Source organism: Kockovaella imperatae, assembly GCF_002102565.1.
Source record: "Kockovaella imperatae strain NRRL Y-17943 chromosome Unknown BD324scaffold_5, whole genome shotgun sequence".
Taxonomy (NCBI): Eukaryota; Fungi; Basidiomycota; class Tremellomycetes; order Tremellales; family Cuniculitremaceae; genus Kockovaella; species Kockovaella imperatae.
The window spans coordinates 546579-563646 of NW_019028945.1; the positions used below are offsets into that span (position 1 = coordinate 546579).

General features: G+C 51.6%; 12 protein-coding genes across 12 annotated transcripts; 7 read left to right on the plus strand and 5 right to left on the minus strand.

Moving 5' to 3' along the window:
* Positions 1-64: 64 nt before the first annotated feature.
* Positions 65-1051, minus strand: BD324DRAFT_623200 (ribosomal protein L6, alpha-beta domain-containing protein). The gene is made up of 3 exons (XM_022015555.1): positions 1034-1051; positions 190-997; positions 65-135 (listed from the first exon to the last, which is right to left on the minus strand). The coding sequence occupies exons 2-3, from the start codon at positions 892-894 to the stop codon at positions 82-84; spliced, it is 759 nt and encodes a 252-aa protein (XP_021871739.1). The 5' UTR covers positions 895-997; positions 1034-1051; the 3' UTR covers positions 65-81.
* Positions 1052-2346, plus strand: BD324DRAFT_623201 (hypothetical protein). Its single transcript, XM_022015556.1, has 8 exons — positions 1052-1123; positions 1180-1231; positions 1282-1343; positions 1396-1451; positions 1503-1799; positions 1849-1929; positions 1967-2138; positions 2179-2346. Exons 1-8 carry the CDS (start codon positions 1094-1096, stop codon positions 2299-2301), a joined length of 873 nt encoding a protein of 290 aa, XP_021871740.1. The 5' UTR covers positions 1052-1093; the 3' UTR covers positions 2302-2346.
* BD324DRAFT_623202 (hypothetical protein) lies at positions 2347-4078 on the minus strand. The gene is made up of 9 exons (XM_022015557.1): positions 3983-4078; positions 3678-3718; positions 3441-3470; positions 3335-3388; positions 3203-3290; positions 3099-3155; positions 2643-2915; positions 2579-2596; positions 2347-2524 (listed from the first exon to the last, which is right to left on the minus strand). Exons 1-9 carry the CDS (start codon positions 4008-4010, stop codon positions 2490-2492), a joined length of 624 nt encoding a protein of 207 aa, XP_021871741.1. The 5' UTR covers positions 4011-4078; the 3' UTR covers positions 2347-2489.
* A 58-nt stretch (positions 4079-4136) lies between these two features.
* On the plus strand, positions 4137-6527 carry BD324DRAFT_600078 (ribosomal protein L24e-domain-containing protein). Its single transcript, XM_022013912.1, has 11 exons — positions 4137-4426; positions 4481-4693; positions 4739-4804; positions 4852-5015; positions 5063-5079; positions 5127-5240; positions 5297-5582; positions 5869-5950; positions 6007-6095; positions 6150-6216; positions 6267-6527. The coding sequence occupies exons 1-11, from the start codon at positions 4271-4273 to the stop codon at positions 6486-6488; spliced, it is 1476 nt and encodes a 491-aa protein (XP_021871742.1). The 5' UTR covers positions 4137-4270; the 3' UTR covers positions 6489-6527.
* On the minus strand, positions 6528-7747 carry BD324DRAFT_623215 (hypothetical protein). Its single transcript, XM_022015558.1, has 6 exons — positions 7496-7747; positions 7439-7457; positions 7217-7400; positions 7099-7165; positions 6727-7045; positions 6528-6686 (listed from the first exon to the last, which is right to left on the minus strand). The coding sequence occupies exons 1-6, from the start codon at positions 7628-7630 to the stop codon at positions 6532-6534; spliced, it is 879 nt and encodes a 292-aa protein (XP_021871743.1). The 5' UTR covers positions 7631-7747; the 3' UTR covers positions 6528-6531.
* Positions 7748-7751: 4 nt separating this feature from the next.
* On the plus strand, positions 7752-9453 carry BD324DRAFT_623217 (chromatin remodeling-related protein). The gene is made up of 8 exons (XM_022015559.1): positions 7752-7912; positions 7956-8115; positions 8164-8319; positions 8366-8482; positions 8536-8799; positions 8835-8932; positions 8968-9174; positions 9210-9453. Exons 1-8 carry the CDS (start codon positions 7809-7811, stop codon positions 9418-9420), a joined length of 1317 nt encoding a protein of 438 aa, XP_021871744.1. The 5' UTR covers positions 7752-7808; the 3' UTR covers positions 9421-9453.
* Positions 9168-10482, minus strand: BD324DRAFT_397098 (emp24/gp25L/p24 family/GOLD-domain-containing protein). The gene is made up of 7 exons (XM_022012677.1): positions 10233-10482; positions 10049-10176; positions 9938-10002; positions 9758-9892; positions 9605-9709; positions 9510-9554; positions 9168-9472 (listed from the first exon to the last, which is right to left on the minus strand). The coding sequence occupies exons 1-7, from the start codon at positions 10375-10377 to the stop codon at positions 9457-9459; spliced, it is 639 nt and encodes a 212-aa protein (XP_021871745.1). The 5' UTR covers positions 10378-10482; the 3' UTR covers positions 9168-9456.
* Positions 10483-10587: 105 nt separating this feature from the next.
* On the plus strand, positions 10588-11472 carry BD324DRAFT_641867 (28 kda golgi snare protein; the record flags this gene model as incomplete). The annotated part of the gene is made up of 5 exons (XM_022017452.1): positions 10588-10791; positions 10842-10976; positions 11018-11079; positions 11120-11215; positions 11268-11472. The coding sequence occupies 5 exons, from the start codon at positions 10588-10590 to the stop codon at positions 11470-11472; spliced, it is 702 nt and encodes a 233-aa protein (XP_021871746.1).
* BD324DRAFT_641868 (peptidase M24, structural domain-containing protein) lies at positions 11469-13170 on the minus strand (the record flags this gene model as incomplete). Its single annotated transcript, XM_022017453.1, has 9 exons — positions 11469-11531; positions 11577-11660; positions 11701-11809; positions 11849-12083; positions 12122-12218; positions 12259-12404; positions 12449-12744; positions 12782-12884; positions 12996-13170. 9 exons carry the CDS (start codon positions 13168-13170, stop codon positions 11469-11471), a joined length of 1308 nt encoding a protein of 435 aa, XP_021871747.1.
* A 282-nt stretch (positions 13171-13452) lies between these two features.
* Positions 13453-14049, plus strand: BD324DRAFT_623233 (hypothetical protein). Its single transcript, XM_022015560.1, has one exon. The coding sequence runs from the start codon at positions 13644-13646 to the stop codon at positions 13992-13994; it is 351 nt and encodes a 116-aa protein (XP_021871748.1). The 5' UTR covers positions 13453-13643; the 3' UTR covers positions 13995-14049.
* BD324DRAFT_623234 (putative vacuolar transmembrane protein) lies at positions 14050-15839 on the plus strand. Its single transcript, XM_022015561.1, has 5 exons — positions 14050-14277; positions 14316-14551; positions 14593-15507; positions 15548-15700; positions 15745-15839. Exons 1-5 carry the CDS (start codon positions 14116-14118, stop codon positions 15785-15787), a joined length of 1509 nt encoding a protein of 502 aa, XP_021871749.1. The 5' UTR covers positions 14050-14115; the 3' UTR covers positions 15788-15839.
* A 113-nt stretch (positions 15840-15952) lies between these two features.
* Positions 15953-17068, plus strand: BD324DRAFT_650311 (hypothetical protein; the record flags this gene model as incomplete). The annotated part of the gene is made up of 2 exons (XM_022018126.1): positions 15953-16412; positions 16449-17068. 2 exons carry the CDS (start codon positions 15953-15955, stop codon positions 17066-17068), a joined length of 1080 nt encoding a protein of 359 aa, XP_021871750.1.

The following is a 17068-nucleotide window of genomic DNA, read 5'->3' on the forward strand; positions in this document are numbered from 1 at the left end:
CATCAATGAGGTGCATTGAGGCTTCGTACACTACTACTACTACTACTACTACTACTACTACTACTACTACTACTACTACTACTACTTCTTCTTCACTTCTTTCAGTTTGATGGTCTCGCCGCCAACAAAAATACCCTGTAGATAGTTTTTGGTCAGCAAGAGCGATTGAAAGCAATGAGTATGACTTGCCTTTCCGCGGTATGGCTCTGGCTTGCGCTTCCGCCTGATTGTAGCTGCAAACAACCCTAATTGGTTCTTGTCCGTCCCAGATAAAACCATTGTCGTCGGGGCTGTGATTTCGACTTTGATGTCGGAGGGAATATCAATGAGGACTGGATGTGAGTATCCAAGCTTCAGGTTGAGGCGGTGTGTGGGCAAGGATCTTGGTACAGGAGGTGGTGAACCAGGTTTCAGCGCTCGAACCTTCGGAGGTAATCGCTTCATCATGTCGAGAAATACTGGAGGGATGGGTTCCATCGAAGCTCGGTATCCAACTCCGACCAAGCGAATGTCCAATTTATATCCTTCAGATACGCCGACAACTGCATTGTTGATCATAGACCTGGTAAATCCCCAGAGGCTCCGGTGTTGCGGGAGTTTGGGGTCATGTACAGACACACCGATATTTGGTGTCTCTGCTGACGGCGGGCGTAATATCACTGGAGGATGAACGAGGACAAATTGTGTCCCTAATGGACCAGCGACGGTCAAAACACGATTCCCTGTTTCCGAAGTGATGGGAGAATCGGGGGGGATGGACAATGGCGGCAGAGTGAGCGAAACCGAGGGAGGGACAGGTACAGGCAGGATCCCAATGTGAGAAGCGTTGGAAGCTGTGGCGTGAAAGCATCGCGTCAAGATTTGCCGAGAAGGGCCAGCTTGCTTCCACATCATGGTCAGGCTCCTTCGTCTTGTCCTCGAGATATTTCAGGGAGCAGGAGAATGGAGTTGATGAAGAGGGAAGAAGAGCATAGTCGTGGTACAGAAAAATGAATGGGTAAACTCTTTTAAATTTCGGGTCGTTGATTCAAAGTGGAATTCACGATTCCATACACTTCTCCTTTCACCTACAAGCTCTTAAAATATATCTATCATGGGGAAAAAGAAGAGGACTCAGGTGTTCGTGAGTGGTCACAGATGACTCGGATCCTCAATGTAGCTATGCTCACAGCCACACAGGTGCTCAAGCCCTGGTGCTGGTATTGCGAGAGAGAGTTTGAAGATGAGAAAGGTGACTAAGATCATCAAGAGCAATGGAAACACAGCTGACCACAAGTCAAGTCCTTTTACAGCACCAAAAGTCGAAACACTTCAAGTGTCAGATGTGCCCGAGGAAGCTGAATGTGAGAGGCACTAGGTTTGTAATGAATTCGAATACTGATACCTACCATCAAGACTGCCGGTGGTCTCATGGTCCACAGTCAGCAGGTGCACAAATGCGAGCCTGAACCGTAAGCATGCGAGACTCGCCCCCAATGCTTGCGTTGCTCACGGATCTTCAGTTTGACCAACACTCTACCTGGTCGAGATGGATACGATATCGAGATCTTTGGCATGGAGGGCATTCCTACCAATGCGTTGGCCGAATGGAGAGCGAGGAAGGAGGCAGAAGCGGGCACTGCTGCACTGGCTGCTACAGCGAATGGCAAGCGCATCAGACATTCCTATAACGTCATCCCTGAGGCGGACCTCATCGCCGCTCTGGCTCAACACAAAGCCTTGATGGCTGCCAGAAATAATCCTGGCAGCGTCTTTCCTCCTTTCCCCGGCTCATTCCCTATTGGTATACCGCCGCCCAAGTGAGTGTGAGGTTACGTCCTAGCTAGAATGTTTACTAAGCCGGCCTAGCCCGACCTTGAACCGGTTCCCTGGCGAGATGCCTATGCCCCCACCCACATTGCCCACTGGCATGCCTCCATCCATGTATCCGTAAGTCATCTTCTGGGGACTGTGTCTCACACAATAGTCCTCCGCCAGGTTTCCAGCCTCCGATGGCTCAGAACGGAATATCGGGTGTTGCACCGCCGCCAACGTTCGTTCCTCAATCAAACGAGGCCACGAAAGTACTCACAACCTCTGACGTCGTGGTGGAACCCCCGAAGGATGGAGTCATGTGGCCAGATGTGACTGCCTCACCGGTGAGCTCTTGAATCTTGTCCTCATGCTCATACAAAACAGGCCGAGAAGCGGGCACAGCAAGCTCGATACCGGTATCAGTCGCCTCCTCCTGGATCAGCAGAAAGCGCAGAGTCTTTCGAAGCAGCATCTAGAAAGCGCAAAGCCGCCGCGGATTTCCTGTAGTCTTAAGTTCGGGACAAATGCATCACGAATCTGTATGAACACGGTGCTGTGATGGATTTGATAGTTGTTCGCAAAACTGGCAACGGTCATTCATTTGAAAGATGGATCGCTACGGGTAAAAGGGCTGCAAGGCCGATAGGCGAGAATGAAAACCACCCTTAGGCCATCAGATCACTGGAGCCGAAACCTTAGTATTGACCGCCACCTCCACTGTATTGCTGGCCTGAACCGCTCGATCAGCGTTCATTCACAATGAATCTCTCCGTTGAGTACTTACTGCCTTGATCTCCGCCGTCTGCAATGGTCAGCTTACACAAGCAAGCGGTGCTTTTTACACTCACAGCCTCCACCGTAACCTCCCTGAGCTCCGCCGCCGTATCCGGATTGCTGGCCACCGTAGCCAGAAGCTCCACCTCCGTAGCCACCCTGACCACCTCCATAGCCACCACTTTGACCTCCACCGTAACCACCTTGACCTCCGCCGTAGCCGCCACCTCCGTACCCTCCTTGACCGCCTCCATAGCCTCCTTGGCCGCCACCATAGCCTCCTTGGCCACCACCGTAGCCACCTCCACCGTAGCCGCCTTGACCTCCACCGTAACCGCCTCCGCCGTCTAAGGGTATGTCAGTTGTTGCTGTCCATCTGTATCGCAGGAGAGGGGGGGGGCGGGGCGGAGAGACATAGACGAAGCCGATGATAGCCTGGATGCTTTGCACCCTTCTGCTGAAAATGCCCTTGTCGACGGACTCAGACTCCCCGCAGACGTCTAGTGAAGATCGAGGTGCGGAATACTCACAACCGGATTGGTATCCACCGCCTCCGTATCCTCCTCCTCCACCTCCTTTGGCGTTGGCTAGATAGTTGTGAGCAGATGCTATGAGGCTTCAGATAATGGCTTACCCATGTTGACTCTGATGCGTCGTCCATCGAGCTCTTGTTCATTCATTCCGTTGATAGCTGCCTCGGCCTCAGGAGCATTTTGATATGTCTGTGACCGTGAGCAGGCGGCTACACAAGACAGAAGCAACCAACGACGAATCCGAAACCTCGAGATCGGCCAGTCTCTCGGTCTTTCATGACGATGCACTATACAGTCGTTCAGTTGTTGTAGTCAGGCTTCATCGTAACAGGGACACACATCAAGAACCGCTCCGTATTGAGAGAAAGCCTATTGAAGCAAGCATCCGAGAGCAACACCAAAACGCAAGATGAGCCGAGCCAAATGTTCGAACCGGTGCACGAGAAAAGAAGATTCGGATAAGAGCCAGAACGCATCCAAAGCAGCCAGAACGCGCGAAGGTATAGAAAACCGAGTGAGATAGCGAGTCAGACGAAAGCGTAAGCACAGCAAGAAGAAGACAGAGAACAAGCAAACCTGGTGAAGGGCCTCATCGGTGGTGTTCCACGAGAGATTGCCTAAAAATTGGGTTAAGAGTCAGATGGCCGATGACGAGAAAAGAGAATGATGGTGATCGAATATCAAGAGAAGAGATGACGGAAGGATGAAAGTGACTTCCATAGCTCGAGCGCAGAAACAACATGGATTGCATGTCTGAATCAAAACGGCTGGCCTGTGATTGTCCAAAGAGGACTCGACCACACGAACGAACCAGGTTTTGTCGCCGTGGAAATTCTTCCAAGTAGAGGACGGGGAGGATTGGGTGAGAAAGAGGAACGCACCGACGTAAACCTTGGCTGTAGCTGCCATTGTCAAAGAGTCTGGACTGTTTTGAGAAGAACCAGAAAAGAAGTAGTAATAGCAACGATGAAGGACACTCGGGCGTGAAGAGGGGGCCAAGCCATTCAAAGCGGGTGGAGCTCTTAATATCCGTGAAATAACGCCGACATGTGGCACCAGGGTGCTGTCCACGACCGTCCGCGGTCTTTTGTTTACGAGGCTATAGCTTTGGGTTGAGGTGATGGTGACCACTGCTATAACGCAGCAACACCACTGATTGTAACCTTCTCATGTCTCTTCCAAATGCAGGAGAATCCTCCAAGTCAATATCCAAGGCGACTCTGGCCGATCTGAAAGCCATAGCAGCAGAGCACGTCGATCAGTTCTCCAGAGAGGGCCGCTCTGCGGTCAAGGGACAACGCCGAACACAGCTCGCCACCGCTAAAGTGAGCAATGGACCGCCAGCTGAACGGTTTGCAACGTCTAAGATTATATGATAGGACCCATTCCAACGACCCTCACCAGGTCTAGTGAAAAGACTCGCCGCAGAAGCCAAGAACGACGCCAAAAGGCGGCACTTTGCCGATGATGCTGGCCCGAGTGATGAGCAAAGACGGGCCATCCTGAAGCAGAAAGCCAGGCAATACGAATCAATGATGCATGGAGACCTTTCGGGCTTGTCGGACAAGCAACTGGAGGAGATGACAGTTGATGTGAGCTGGAAGTCAGCGGCTCGTTTTTGCTGAATCTGAGACCAGTTCGACAGGAAGCGAAGGGATTTCTCTGCCGATGAGGATGACGCTTCCGATGATACAGATGGGAGTGTGAGTTAGGCGATCACGCGGAAGTCGATGGACTCATTGTTGGATAGGCATCGGATGAAGGTGATGCGCTTGATCGAATCGAATACGAAGATGAGCTGGGCAGGACTAGATTAGGAACACGAAAGGAGGCTCTCGCTGCGGAGCGAGCCAGACGCAAGCTCGAGAGTAGTGACGATCCTCCGCAGGTCGAAAGCGCCTTTTCCGAGGTTCAGTGAGTGAACTCCAAAGTGAAGTAAGGGCTCTACTGACTGACCGTAGGCGGTCCAATGTTTTTTGTAAGGCGAATGTCCCTCTCACTGCAGCCGAGCTGATTCTCTCCCAGATGGGGATCAAAACGTCTTTCCCGTCTACGAGCCTGATGCGGATGCCATTCGTGCGAAATACAAGGCCGCAGAGGAGGAGAGCCGAGCTCATCACTATGACTCGACGAAAGAGGGTCAGTGGTTGTTCGTGGCGTCATGGATGGCCGCTGATCTAGATCTATTTCCTCAGTCAGAGCCAAAGGTGCCGGACAGTACCAATTCGCTCTGGATGAGGACGAACGAGCTGAGCAAATGGCCGCTCTTAAAGCCCAACGCGAGGAAACTGAAGCCGCGCGAAAACAAGCAGCAGGCCAACGGAGTGGTCTCAGTGCAGCGCAAGAGGCTAGAAAGCGCAAAATGGAGGAGCGGAGGGCTGCCATTGATGCAAAGAGAAATAAATTGCTGGGGGGGCAGGAAGCTGTGAATCGACTGAGAGCAGAGAAACGTGCGGGTGAAGCAGATCGTCTCCTGAGCGAGTTGGAGAGTGAGTGGCAGCAGAATGCATGAAAAATCCGAGGATCGTGACTGTCGGCGTTAAGTCGTAAGGCCTGGGGGTCATGCGGTCTCGGAGTTTCGGATTTTTGTTGTGACTCACAAAGATGTGGCAGTTGAATGTCAGGTTCGTTCAATTCCATTATACGTCGAGGCCATCTCCTACAACTCCAGCTGTTGCCCCTTGTTATCCTTCATCATAAGCACGTATCAAGTAAGTTTTGGAGATCATACAACTCAGCCGTAGCTTCCATGCTGATAGATGACCAGGATGCGTGTCGATCGTTGCGATTTCTCAGGCTTCAAAGTCTACCCGTCAAAGGGGAAGATCTATGTCCGAGGTGACTCCAAGGTTGGTTCAACATCGCTCTCGCCGCAAGATTACAGTGACTGACGTGTGTAACGCAGTCCTTCCGCTTCCTCAACTCAAAGAATGAGTCTCTCTTCCTTCAACGAAAGAACCCGAGAAAGATCGCTTGGACTCAGGTTTACCGAAGGTCAGTACGCAAAGGGTGTCTCATGTACGGAGAGCTCATGGCATCTGTTCGTAGAATGCACAAGAAGGGCATCACTGAGGAGGTAGCAAAGAAGAGGAGCAGGAAGAACATCAAAACTCAGGTCAGCTTGGAAAGGTTCGAGAGGAGAGACTGTTTCTGACCGCGTTGCAGCGTGGAATTGTCGGTGCCGATCTGGCCAGTATTCTGGCCAAGCGTACCGCCAAGCCAGAGGTTCGACAGGCTGCCCGACAAGCTGCCATCACCAAAGCTAAGACTGAGAAGAGGGACAAGGAGGCCAAGAAGCAGGCTGGCAAACCCACTGGCGCAGCGATGCCCAAGATGTCCAAGCAGAGTATGAAGGGCGGTGCCAAGGGAGGCAAGGTTGCCCACTAGGCAAATTGCATGCTCATGTATGTGACGATACTCCGGATCCATGCTACTGTCGGCGAGCGCGAGCGTCCGGACGACTCTTCTTCTCCTTGCCAGCAACTTGCCTCCGCTTCTTTTCGACAGCTTTCCGCACCGCTCTTTTCCCTCCCTTTTCCTCCAACGCCTTGAAACGAGCGTGCAGAAGAATATCTTTGCGCTGGGCTATCGATTATTAGCACGAGCCACGATTGCACATGCTCACATTTCTTCAAATACCAGGGAGCTTTCCCAGCCTTTTGCTTTTCCCTCTCTTCTTTGCGGGCCTCACTCAGTGCTGCCCTGTCCCTCTCGTCCTGCTCTATGGTGTCGAGACGGGATCTGACTCGATTATGAGCCCTGTCCAATCTCTCACACTCTTCACTCCACTTGTGCTTCTCTACCAAGGGGCACGTCTTCTCTGCTCGTCTGGCCACCGCCAAGGCCCGCGAAATCTCGTCGAATTCACTTCGAAGTACCGAGGGTACGATGGATCGGGAGACTGATTGACTCGGTTCCGAGGCAAATCTTGGATCCCGTGACGACTAATGCTGCTGTGTCAACACTATGCAGTGTGTAGTTTGCGCAAAATGCTCACAGATGAAGGCAGATCTACTACTTGCCGTGCTCGGCTTGTCTGTCGTTTACTGCTCAATACCATCGGACTGTATGATGTTGTCAGACACGCAGACATCGACGTGAGCCGTGAGACTCACGCATTCTTGCTGCTCCGTTCTAGAGGATGATCTTGCTCTCCTGTGTTGCGTTCCTTTGCATTTCGAGGTTTGCGGGATGCGCTAGACCCACTGGGCTGTGAAAGGCTCGAGCTTTCCGTTGGGAGTCTTCTTTGAACACTACGTTGTGCCTTGACAAGAACGTCCAGAGGTATCTTACGAAGGCCTTGACTGGTGAGCTAGCGCATCGCCGAGAGTACCCACCGCTGTTTACACTCCCCTCCTACCACAGTCAGTGGTGTAGATCGAATCGCCACTCACAATAGATGTTCTGCTGGGCCCTGCCTCTGATTCAAGTTCGCTGGAGGTCACCGAGTCCGAGCCATCCCACTCATCTGGCTCCCATGCTCCCACTCCCTCCTCAGGCGAGATACTTCTCCCAGATGAGCTCGACATGATTGTCAGTAAACGAACCAAGATGTATAGCTAGTCTGCCGACGTACAAATTGAAACGATCACGTGATAAGCCAATCTTTGGCTGCTGCAGTTCGATTTAATGTATTGATGTAGAATTCTACAGTGTTTGTACACTACCAAAACTATCCTTAATCCCCGTTCAGCTCCTCCGCCCATTATGGCATCCGTCGCGGGGCCATCTCAGCCTCCGGTCAACCCAACATCGTCCGCAGTAAGCGCAAATGATGCGAAGAGACGCGCGGATGAGCAGAATGCTCCAAGGTGACTATCTGCCTTCAGTCTTGTCAATTGACGCGCTCTCCAGAAAGCACGCCCGTTTACCTCTCCCTCCTCCTCACATCCTCGCTGCCCTCGTGCCGGATTCACCGGCATTCACGGAGCTTATGAAGATTGAACAGAATCTGGATTGGACGCTGCTGCGCAAGAAGGCAGAGCTTAACGATGCGTTGGGGCGCCCAACCCGAGTGAGTTGGCAGAAAGAATTTGCGCGTTGCGACTCATGTTTCATGCAGATCAAGCGGACGCTGCGGGTTTTTGTGTCCAATACTGCTCATGATCAACCATGGCAGCAAGAGCTGGCGCAATCGGCCGAATCTGACGCGGCAAATATCAATGCTGGCAAGGGCATTCCAGGTTGGGTCCTGAGGGTGGAAGGACGCTTATTGGATGTGAGATTTTGAAAGAGGAAGGCTATGGATCTGATTACCCTGACAGACTGGAAACGTCCGACTGGACAAGACGAAGCGAAAGTTCAGCTCCTTCATTCGTTCGGCGGTCATTGAGATGGATGATCGCACAGCCCCTACCTTTCCAGAGGGCAATGTGGCGGAGGTAAGTCTGTCTTCCTGCCAAAGCCGTGATGCTGAGCTCTAACGCACGCTCAGTGGCGTCCAAGGAACCTGCAGCCGCCCTTGGACGGATTCGAGGTCTCGCGCAAGGGCGATGTCAATGTCAACTGCCGAATACTACTGCATATCGAGCATTCCCCCGACCGATTTTCTGTACTCTCCCCCCTCTCAGACTTGATAGCGACGAAAGAGGGCACCAAATCTGAAATCATGGGGGCCATATGGAAGCTTATCAAGATGGTGGGCGCCCAAGACAAGGAAGATGGGACGATAGTTCGGCCGGTGGGAGGGTTCGAGAAGGTGAGATCAATCCCTTTCTTGTCACTGACTCTGAGATTATTGGCAAAGACGGCATCGCTTTTCACAAGCTGCCAGAAGTTGTGGGACGTTTTCTCGCTCATCCTGATCCGGTCGTGATACCTTACACCATAAGGTGCGCTTTTTGAAAGACTACTCGCTCACGATCAGGGTGGACCAAGACTTCCACTTGAGTCCCAAATGCTTTGACATCCCTGTGGAAACGGAGGACCCTATGAAAAGCAAGATGGCGTCGATCGTCTCTGCATTTGAGGGCCAAGAGGGCAAGGAAGTGGCGGCTATTGAAGACAAGGTTGGAGAATTGGCATACTTTGCGAGAGATTTGAAGCAGAAGCGCGATTTCCTGGAATCATTTTCGTAGGTGATACGGTCTGGGCGCGATTGACTGTTAGCACCGATCCGCATGGTTTCATCCAGAGCTGGCTGGCTGCACAAGCGAGGGACTTAGATCAAATGCTAGGGTATCAAGTTGGGCACGGCCCCAATGGTGGCAGCGTGAGGGAAGAGGATTTGCGTCGGAGCGACCTATTCCACATGCCTTGGGTGGACGAAGCGGTCACTATCCACGAGGCAACGCGCTTAGAGCGCGAGAAGCGACAATGATCAATGCATGTTGATGAGATGAGAAACGTTAAGAGCCTATACCTTGAATCGTCTTCCGAATTAGCAGAGCATCACAAAGATTCGCTCACTTTGTGCCTTTCGCAAAGAAAGTCTTTAATATCCATACTTGAAGCCTGAGATCTGCTTAGCGCGCGCATGGACAAGACAGCTGCACGCTACTCACAGGGCCATACCCACGATGACTGAGCACTCAAGCACCGTAAACCAGAAGATTCGACTCTGCGTGGACAGTACAGTAGAATAGTTGCGATGATGCCGTGTGTGGAAGCTGTGGTGATACTGATGAGCTGGTGCCGTCACCCGTCGAAAGGCTCACTATTTCTGGGTTCGTGCAATGCTGCTCAGCAGGCCGTTGATCTTGTAACTGCTTTCCTCAAGTGTCGATGTATGCTCCTTGAGCGGCTGTTGTTGCCCAGAAAGAACTCTCCTCGGCTCCGACTCCACCATGATGCTGGGATATAGTCAGCTAGGGAGCGACAGAGTATCAGAGACTCACTCGAAGTCCAACAGCTTGTCAGACATGGACGCGTCGTTCTCGAAGCAGAAAGAGTATTCGCCAATCTGCGTGAGCATGAGTTATAGGGCGCAGGCTTCGCTATTCACTCACCTTGTTTGCGGTCAAAATGTAGTCACCTTGTGCCTCCTTTTCACCATCCAAGAGAACCTTGTCATCTGGATCCATTACGACATAGTCTATCTCGAATGAACCTCCAGATTGGACTGCAAAGTAGAATCCTGCATGGCTTTAGCCTTGCATAACTGGGGCGTAAGTGATGCTCGCTATGCCTCACCAATCTTTTCGCCGACCTTGTCTACATCGGCGTAGTAGCACGATCTTTCGCTGGAAGCCAGGATTGCGGTCAAAGCAGATCCTGCAGCTTGTGAAGCAGAGACCAAGAGGACCGCAAGGGTTGCTTGTACGCGCCCCGCCCGCATCGTAGCTAACGACTCCAGGACACTAAGTATAGATGATGAGCAGAATACTGCCGACACCAGACACGATATAATCCTGGCCTCTGATTATTCCGACACGTCAACTTTCAGATAGGTCGCTTTTCTCATTCATCCTTTTTTTGTTTTATCCTTCGTCGACCACACAGACTGCAACATCAGATTCTCATAACCAGCAGGAAAACACTGGCCGAGATGTCCTCTAGCACTAGCTGGGATAATGCGAGAAAGCATGCTCGTGCTTTGGAAACCGCTTTGGAGGCCAAATTGTCAGCATACTCCAAAGCTGCGGTCGCCGTGGCTCGAACGTCCGCGACGCCTGGAAGTAGTAGTGCTGTCGAAGAGGGAGAGGGAGACCATGAACTATTGGAGGAACAGGTGGAAGAGTTACTGAATAAAGTAGGTATCGGTCGTGTGATTTCAATCTGCCATCTGACAGCTTCAATTAGTTGGATCAGGCTGTGGATGAACTATTCAACCTGATCAACTCCCCCTCACAGCCACCCAGTTCAGCGATGCAGCACGCAGCACAGAGACACCGCGATAACCTAGAAGATTATCGACGCGATTTCATGCGGACTAAAGTGAGTTTGCGCGAACGAGCCCCTTTACGAACCCCCCACAGAGCAATGTTCGTCAAGCTCTGCAGCGGGTCAATCTTCTTGGTTCGGTTCGCAAAGACATCGAGTGAGTGAAAGCCCTTTAAGGAGAGCTGATGGATGTACAGCAACTATCGCTCCGCTCAGATGTCGCAGACAGATGCATTGCTCGCGGACCGCGGTCGCATAGATTCAAGTCATCGCATGATGGATGATACACTAAAGTAAGACAGCCCAGGTGTGCCTCCGAGAATCAAGATTCTGAGAGACCTACAGTCAGGCTTATGCTACGAGGGAGGATTTTGCGCAGCAGCGTTCCATGCTGGCGTCTATCGAATCCCGGATGGGCGGAGTTCTGAGTCAAATGCCGGTGATCAATTCCCTTATCAACATGATCAGGTCTCGAAGGCGGAGGGATGCGATCATTTTGGGATGCGTAGCCGGCGTGTGCATGTTGCTCCTGTTGTACTATCTCTTCTAGTAGTCATCTCCTCGGGAGACGACCTCTTTGCATGTTGGTCGTAAAAGAATGGTATGTTCCTGGTAGGGAATCAGCCTTGTGGCGCAATGTCAAGTCAAACTCACATATTGGGCAGTCATTGCCCCAGGCTGAGGATCGACCAACGGAGGGTAGTCTGTCACTAAATTTTCCTTCACCAGCGTGTTCAGCTGGCTGATCAGCTCGATGCCTTGTATATCGATCCCTTACGGCCAAGAGATAATTCTTCTCTCCTACGTGATCAAGGTATCGTCGGCAAAAAGGCAGAGTGCCAAAGTTACGTTCGATTGACTTGAGCAGGGACCGGGCAGATTGATGACTATCATGTCAGCGGATGAGTTGTGTAGTGAAGTCTCACTGTAGGGTATATCTCTCAGGCTGCTCTCTGGATAGCGCATAATGCGAACACGCTCCTTCCTCGATGACTCGTCCCCGACCTGTACTGCCGAATGTCTCTATAGCATAGTATTCACCCTCCTCCATTTTTTCATTATCTTGATCAGATCCAAATTGCTTCACGATAGGTACGCTTTTGCCTCCGTGAATACAGTAAGGCGCGATAGAATGTCCGCTCAGGTTTGCGATTGATTTGACTGGAGTTGAGTCCCCGGAGTCCGACACTGATGCTCACCTTGGTGTGTTTTGCCTCGCACTTCGACCTCGTATGATTCCATCACTTCTTGCACCACTTCCCCTATGTCACACATTCTGACATCAATGCCAGCTGTCTACGAGATGATCAGCCAGGTCGGTATTCTCGTGTCTGACCTTGATCCCGGCATTGGTGGCATCTTGTACTGCTTCCAACAGGCGATCCCAAGTGGGTTCGAAGTTAAGAGTAAACGCCGAGTCGACGATTCTGCCGTTAACATGGACACCAAAATCAACCTTGATGACGTCCGTGTCCCTCAAGACTGTGACAGTCAGCTGAGCGGCCGCAACGAAGCAACGGACTCACCTTTTGTGTCCCCCGCATTTGGGGTATAGTGGGCCGCGACTTCATTGACGCTCAGTCCAGTTGGGAACCCGATTCCGCTTTCAAGCCCATTCTCCTCCACGAGCGCCCGAGTTCCATCCTCGATCATGTTGGCAATATCAGTCATGCTCATACCAGGCTTGATGTTCTTCCTGGCGTAGCTGCGCACTTGACGATGAACTTCAGCGGCTCTCCGTATGTTCTGATAATTCGTGGAAGGATCCTCCTGAGCCAGTCTTTCTCGCTCTCGAGCTTCTGCAGAGCTCATCCTGGACGTTCTGGCCATCAGCCCCAGTCCATTGGCACTATACACACCCGACATAATCCACCTCTTGACCGACGGGGTAAATTCGGTCTTTAAACAATTTGGTCAGACCGACTCGGGGAGGCTCCGACTGGGTGGACTTCTTCTTCTTGCCTTCGAAGGTCAACTTAGCCTGCGCTTAGGTCATGGCTCACTCTTCTTCTTCTTTTTCTTCTTTTTCAAAGCTAAGCGGCGTCAGGACAGGTAGCAGGATCGCGAACATACATTCGTTGGGTACCCCATCCTCCTCTTCGTCCTCCTCGCTGTGATCCTCCTGCAGGTAAGAATCTTGCTCGACCGAGGAATTAGGAGCTCCGTCGCCATTAGCAGGTTCCTGAGCGACCTCCGCCGTCGAGCTGTCATTCTTTGTCAGCCAATCATTCAACTGTGACAGAGGCATGGTGGATATGTGTGCGGAATCAGTCGTCTAAGAGGTTTTCTCCAGCTGTCGTGAAAGACAGGCAGAAGTCTAACATATCGTATTGGACGAATAGGCATCATGTCGACGTTGCAAGTGTGGAACAGAGGGATTCTTGGTGCCGTTCACTATCTCTCACCTCATCGTTGGTTTTGCAAGAAAGTAGAGCTGCACAGATAGGCAAGTGTCAACGGTGACCACATACAATCCTGAAATTTTTGGTACCGGTCCAAAAATCGTTTTCCGAGTTTCACACATCTAGATCATCATCAACCCCATAACAGCATACATCCATACGTTGCGAGTGCTGCGCCCGATCACATCACAGACAGCCCTGCTCGAGCATCCTCTGCCGGTACAGGTATCTAAAGCCGACGACAAAGCTGCGGATCGCCCTCAGAGCCCTTGAGCTTTCACCAATCAAAGTTGCGAAAACCTAATCACTATTGTTCAAGATGTCAGAGAGCGGTCCGCCTTACTTGCATGCTCGCTACCAGATCGTAAGCATAGACTGGAATGTTCCTCTGGATAGCAACACAAAACTCGCTCGGAACGGAAACCTCAGCCAGACCGTGACGACAAGTCTCGATCCGCAGTCCTATTATCGTGACTTGTCAGTGGCAGTTCTCGCCGTTCAACAGAAATTGAACGATGAGTTGACTCGATGGAAAGAGCACGTTGGAGATGCAGAGCGGTTCAAAGAAGGCGCAGGCCAAGCGGGAGACAAGCTGCCATCATCTACAAGGCATGCTACAGGAGGAGATGAAGTATCAGATGATCAAAGTGGAGACGAAGAGACGCTGTGATATTTGCCACGTCATGAGTCTAGCTAGACACTTCGCCACCGTTGTTGTCCCCGCTTTCACTTTGTATACGTACATCCTGACTCTTCCTCTTCACCACACATCTGAACGGACTCGACCAGTCATGGGTGCTCTGTTGTCCATTCCCCTGCTTACAGGTGGAGCCGGAGCTCTAGGAAGCTCTTTGTGCTCTGGATGTATGATCTTCATGGGAGGCACAGCTGCGTCAGCGTTTTGTAAATCATGCAATTGCAACTCGTCGATCGCAACTAGAGTCGGATTTGGAGTAAGTGCTGCTCGAGCGACCAGAGGCTGATCAGCAAGCTCATATTTGCAACTTCCTCCATGTTGGCATACCTATCAAGGACAGACTTGGCAATCAAACAATTGGAAAAGCTCAGTTGGGATTGGATCAAGATGGACTGCTCAGGAGGCAAATGCTATGGTCTCTTGGCTGTTCATCGATTCTGCTTTGCTCTAGCTCTCTTTCACCTTATCCTCTCTGCCTCGCTGATTGGCGTAGAATCTACAAAGACTAAGCGAGCAGCGATTCAGAATGGGTGAGTGGAGGAGAGGATAGGAGAGGTGCTGATCGATCTAGATGGTGGGGTCCAAAAATCCTGGTGTATCTGGTCCTCTGCTTCCTGGCGTTTCTCATCCCAAACGAATTTTTCATGGCATACGGATCATATGTGGCGCCGATTGGAGCCTGCATGTTCATCCTCATTGGCCTAGTCCTCTTGGTCGATTTCGCTCACACTTGGGCTGAAAGTTGCCTCGAGCGTTGGGAACAAGGTGATTCAAATCTGTGGCAGTTCATCCTCGTTGGCTCGACTCTGGGCATGTTCGTGGCCTCAGTCGTCCTCACGACCCTTCTGTACGTCTTTTTTGCAGGATCGGGCTGTGGTATCAACACTACTTTCATCACTATCAATCTCGTTCTATCCATTGTCTCGACACTCATAGCCATCTCTGGGCCAGTGCAAGAAGCCAATCCTCGCTCGGGTCTCACCCAAGCATCAGTAGTCACAGCATACTGCACCTACCTGACAGCATCTGCTGTGGTAAATCATAACGACACCGGGCACTGCAATCCTCTGCACGCAAGCGGCGGCACCAAGACAACTACTGTTATCATTGGCGCTCTTTTTACCTTCCTCGCCATTGCTTATTCGACGAGTCGAGCCGCGACACAAAGCACAGCGCTTGTGGGTAAAAAAAGGGCTGCCATTGAGCTCCCGATAGACTCGACTGATGACGGAGAGGTTCGCATGGTCACCAATCAACCCAAAGGCCGCAGAGATGAGATGCGATACCAAGCTATCTTGGCAGCCGTGAATGCAGGATCACTTCCCGCCTCGGTTCTGGATGAGCCTGAGGATAATGACGACGAAATTGAGGCAACCATTGGAGAAGAACGCGATGATGAGAGAGGAGGCACAAAATACAATTACTCCTGGTTCCACATCATCTTCGTCATGGCGGCAATGTATGTGGCCGGGCTGCTGACGGACTGGTGAGTTGATTCCCACTTTTGCCTCGCTGACCGTTCCCAGGGCCATCATTTCGACCTCTCCCGTGGCCCATCCCACGGATTTCTTAGAGAGTGGTCAATCAGAGCCTGATGTGTACATTGGGCGATCAGAGGCTACCATGTGGATGAGGGTCATCAGTACATGGTTGTGTTATGGACTGTACGGTTGGAGCTTGTGAGTCTGGTCACATATAGGACTTGGCAGCTGATGTAAAATAGACTCGCCCCCGTCGGTCTTCCGGATAGGTTTGGTGATCTTTAAGTGTAGTAGGGTTTATTAAAAACATTGTATAAAACGTTGAGATTGCATGGCTTCTTTCACTTTCGTGTCCACCACCCACCATCGTTCGGAAAGCTGCCTGGTCACTTCACCCTAGGAATGCTGAGCAGAAGCTGATCGCGACCACATGCGCCAATCATCGCAAGAATGGAAGAAGGCTCAGGTTGGGTATGGGATTCTAGGGATCTCGTATATTTCCATCCGAGCTCCAATACATACGCCGTCAGCACCAACGGAGAGTGGTCATATGTCCATGCGACAGAGTTCAAACCTGGGGAGCCATCATCAGCTATGGCTGATCACAGGACTGAGCTCGAAGAAGGCGAAGTTCGAGACGATGTAGGATGGGGTGCCCTGATCGAGGGGACCGAAAGGGGTCAGATTGCAACTCCTGTGGACATCGAAGTTCTGCGGCTTGTCATCATTTCGTCTGATATCTTGACGCTTCACAAGGTGATCATGATCGATGGTACATCGCCAGAAGGCATTCAAATCGGTAGGGATAAAGTCCCTGGACCCACTCGTGTCCGATTGAAAGAGATGGCGGTGAGCAAAACACACGCAGTCATCTTCCGTCAGGGTCCTGAATGGTGCATTGTCGACCTTGGTGTGTGTCAGTGAAAGCTAGCTGCTAATGATACAGGCTCCACCCATGGCACATTCGTTGTTAGCGGTAGTGGCGCTGCAGAACGTCTCTCTCCTCCAAAGCATGCCTCGCAACCTCACCCATTAAAACATCTCGACAAAATCACCATCGGATCCACCACCGTCGTTGCGCATCTGCATCCAGATTGGCCATGCGACGCTTGCCAAATCAATGGAGACAACATGTTTGAACTGTTTCAGGACACAGGGAAACGTGACCAGACCACTGAGATCGAGATCTCGCCACGATACGCCGGCCCTCGTGGAAGTCATGAAATGTCATTACTAAGAAAGAGTCTGCTCAAAGACAATGGCCACTCTGCAACGAAGAACAGTGTCTATGTCGACCGGTCTGCTTTACGACGACAGATGGAACGTCCATCTTCCAGACGATCCGCTTCTCCTCCGCGTCTATCCGAGCCATCAAAGCCCGCTTCCTTTGCTGCCCGTATGCTTGGCAAGCAAGGTTGGGTTGAGGGCAAGGGCCTTGGTGCTCAGAATGATGGTATTGCAGAGCCGCTCAGCGTGAAGGCCAACAAGGACAAACGGGGTCTTGGGGACGATGAAGAAGACTGGCGGATACGTGGTAAAAAGAAGCGCTGGCGGGAGCTCGAGTAA

Coding starts and splice junctions, on each gene's coding strand:
- BD324DRAFT_623200 (XM_022015555.1), bottom strand. CDS start 894: ATGATGTGGAAGCAAGCTGGCCCTTCTCGGCAAATCTTGACGCGATGC. Junction 136..189: donor CAGAGCCATACCGCGGAAAG/GCAAGTCATACT, acceptor AACTATCTACAG/GGTATTTTTGTTGGCGGCGA.
- BD324DRAFT_623201 (XM_022015556.1), top strand. CDS start 1,094: ATGGGGAAAAAGAAGAGGACTCAGGTGTTC. Junction 1,800..1,848: donor ATTGGTATACCGCCGCCCAA/GTGAGTGTGAGG, acceptor AAGCCGGCCTAG/CCCGACCTTGAACCGGTTCC. Junction 1,930..1,966: donor ATGCCTCCATCCATGTATCC/GTAAGTCATCTT, acceptor CTCACACAATAG/TCCTCCGCCAGGTTTCCAGC.
- BD324DRAFT_623202 (XM_022015557.1), bottom strand. CDS start 4,010: ATGGCAGCTACAGCCAAGGTTTACGTCG. Junction 3,719..3,982: donor TACAGCCAAGGTTTACGTCG/GTGCGTTCCTCT, acceptor CCCAATTTTTAG/GCAATCTCTCGTGGAACACC. Junction 3,291..3,334: donor CTCGAGGTTTCGGATTCGTC/GTTGGTTGCTTC, acceptor TCACGGTCACAG/ACATATCAAAATGCTCCTGA.
- BD324DRAFT_600078 (XM_022013912.1), top strand. CDS start 4,271: ATGTCTCTTCCAAATGCAGGAGAATCCTCCAAGTCAATATCCAAGGCG. Junction 5,241..5,296: donor CTATGACTCGACGAAAGAGG/GTCAGTGGTTGT, acceptor CTATTTCCTCAG/TCAGAGCCAAAGGTGCCGGA. Junction 6,096..6,149: donor TGGACTCAGGTTTACCGAAG/GTCAGTACGCAA, acceptor ATCTGTTCGTAG/AATGCACAAGAAGGGCATCA.
- BD324DRAFT_623215 (XM_022015558.1), bottom strand. CDS start 7,630: ATGTCGAGCTCATCTGGGAGAAGTATCTCGCCTGAGGAGGGAGTGGGA. Junction 7,046..7,098: donor TAGTAGATCTGCCTTCATCT/GTGAGCATTTTG, acceptor CAGCAGCATTAG/TCGTCACGGGATCCAAGATT. Junction 6,687..6,726: donor TCCCTGGTATTTGAAGAAAT/GTGAGCATGTGC, acceptor AATAATCGATAG/CCCAGCGCAAAGATATTCTT.
- BD324DRAFT_623217 (XM_022015559.1), top strand. CDS start 7,809: ATGGCATCCGTCGCGGGGCCATCTCAGCCTCCGGTCAACCCAACATCG. Junction 8,320..8,365: donor TGGAAGGACGCTTATTGGAT/GTGAGATTTTGA, acceptor TTACCCTGACAG/ACTGGAAACGTCCGACTGGA. Junction 8,483..8,535: donor CAGAGGGCAATGTGGCGGAG/GTAAGTCTGTCT, acceptor ACGCACGCTCAG/TGGCGTCCAAGGAACCTGCA.
- BD324DRAFT_397098 (XM_022012677.1), bottom strand. CDS start 10,377: ATGCGGGCGGGGCGCGTACAAGCAACCCTTGCGGTCCTCTTGGTCTCT. Junction 9,710..9,757: donor ATTGCACGAACCCAGAAATA/GTGAGCCTTTCG, acceptor GTATCACCACAG/CTTCCACACACGGCATCATC. Junction 9,555..9,604: donor GTCATCGTGGGTATGGCCCT/GTGAGTAGCGTG, acceptor AGCAGATCTCAG/GCTTCAAGTATGGATATTAA.
- BD324DRAFT_623233 (XM_022015560.1), top strand. CDS start 13,644: ATGTCAGAGAGCGGTCCGCCTTACTTGCATGCTCGCTACCAGATCGTA.
- BD324DRAFT_623234 (XM_022015561.1), top strand. CDS start 14,116: ATGGGTGCTCTGTTGTCCATTCCCCTGCTTACAGGTGGAGCCGGAGCT. Junction 15,508..15,547: donor GCCGGGCTGCTGACGGACTG/GTGAGTTGATTC, acceptor GACCGTTCCCAG/GGCCATCATTTCGACCTCTC. Junction 15,701..15,744: donor GGACTGTACGGTTGGAGCTT/GTGAGTCTGGTC, acceptor GATGTAAAATAG/ACTCGCCCCCGTCGGTCTTC.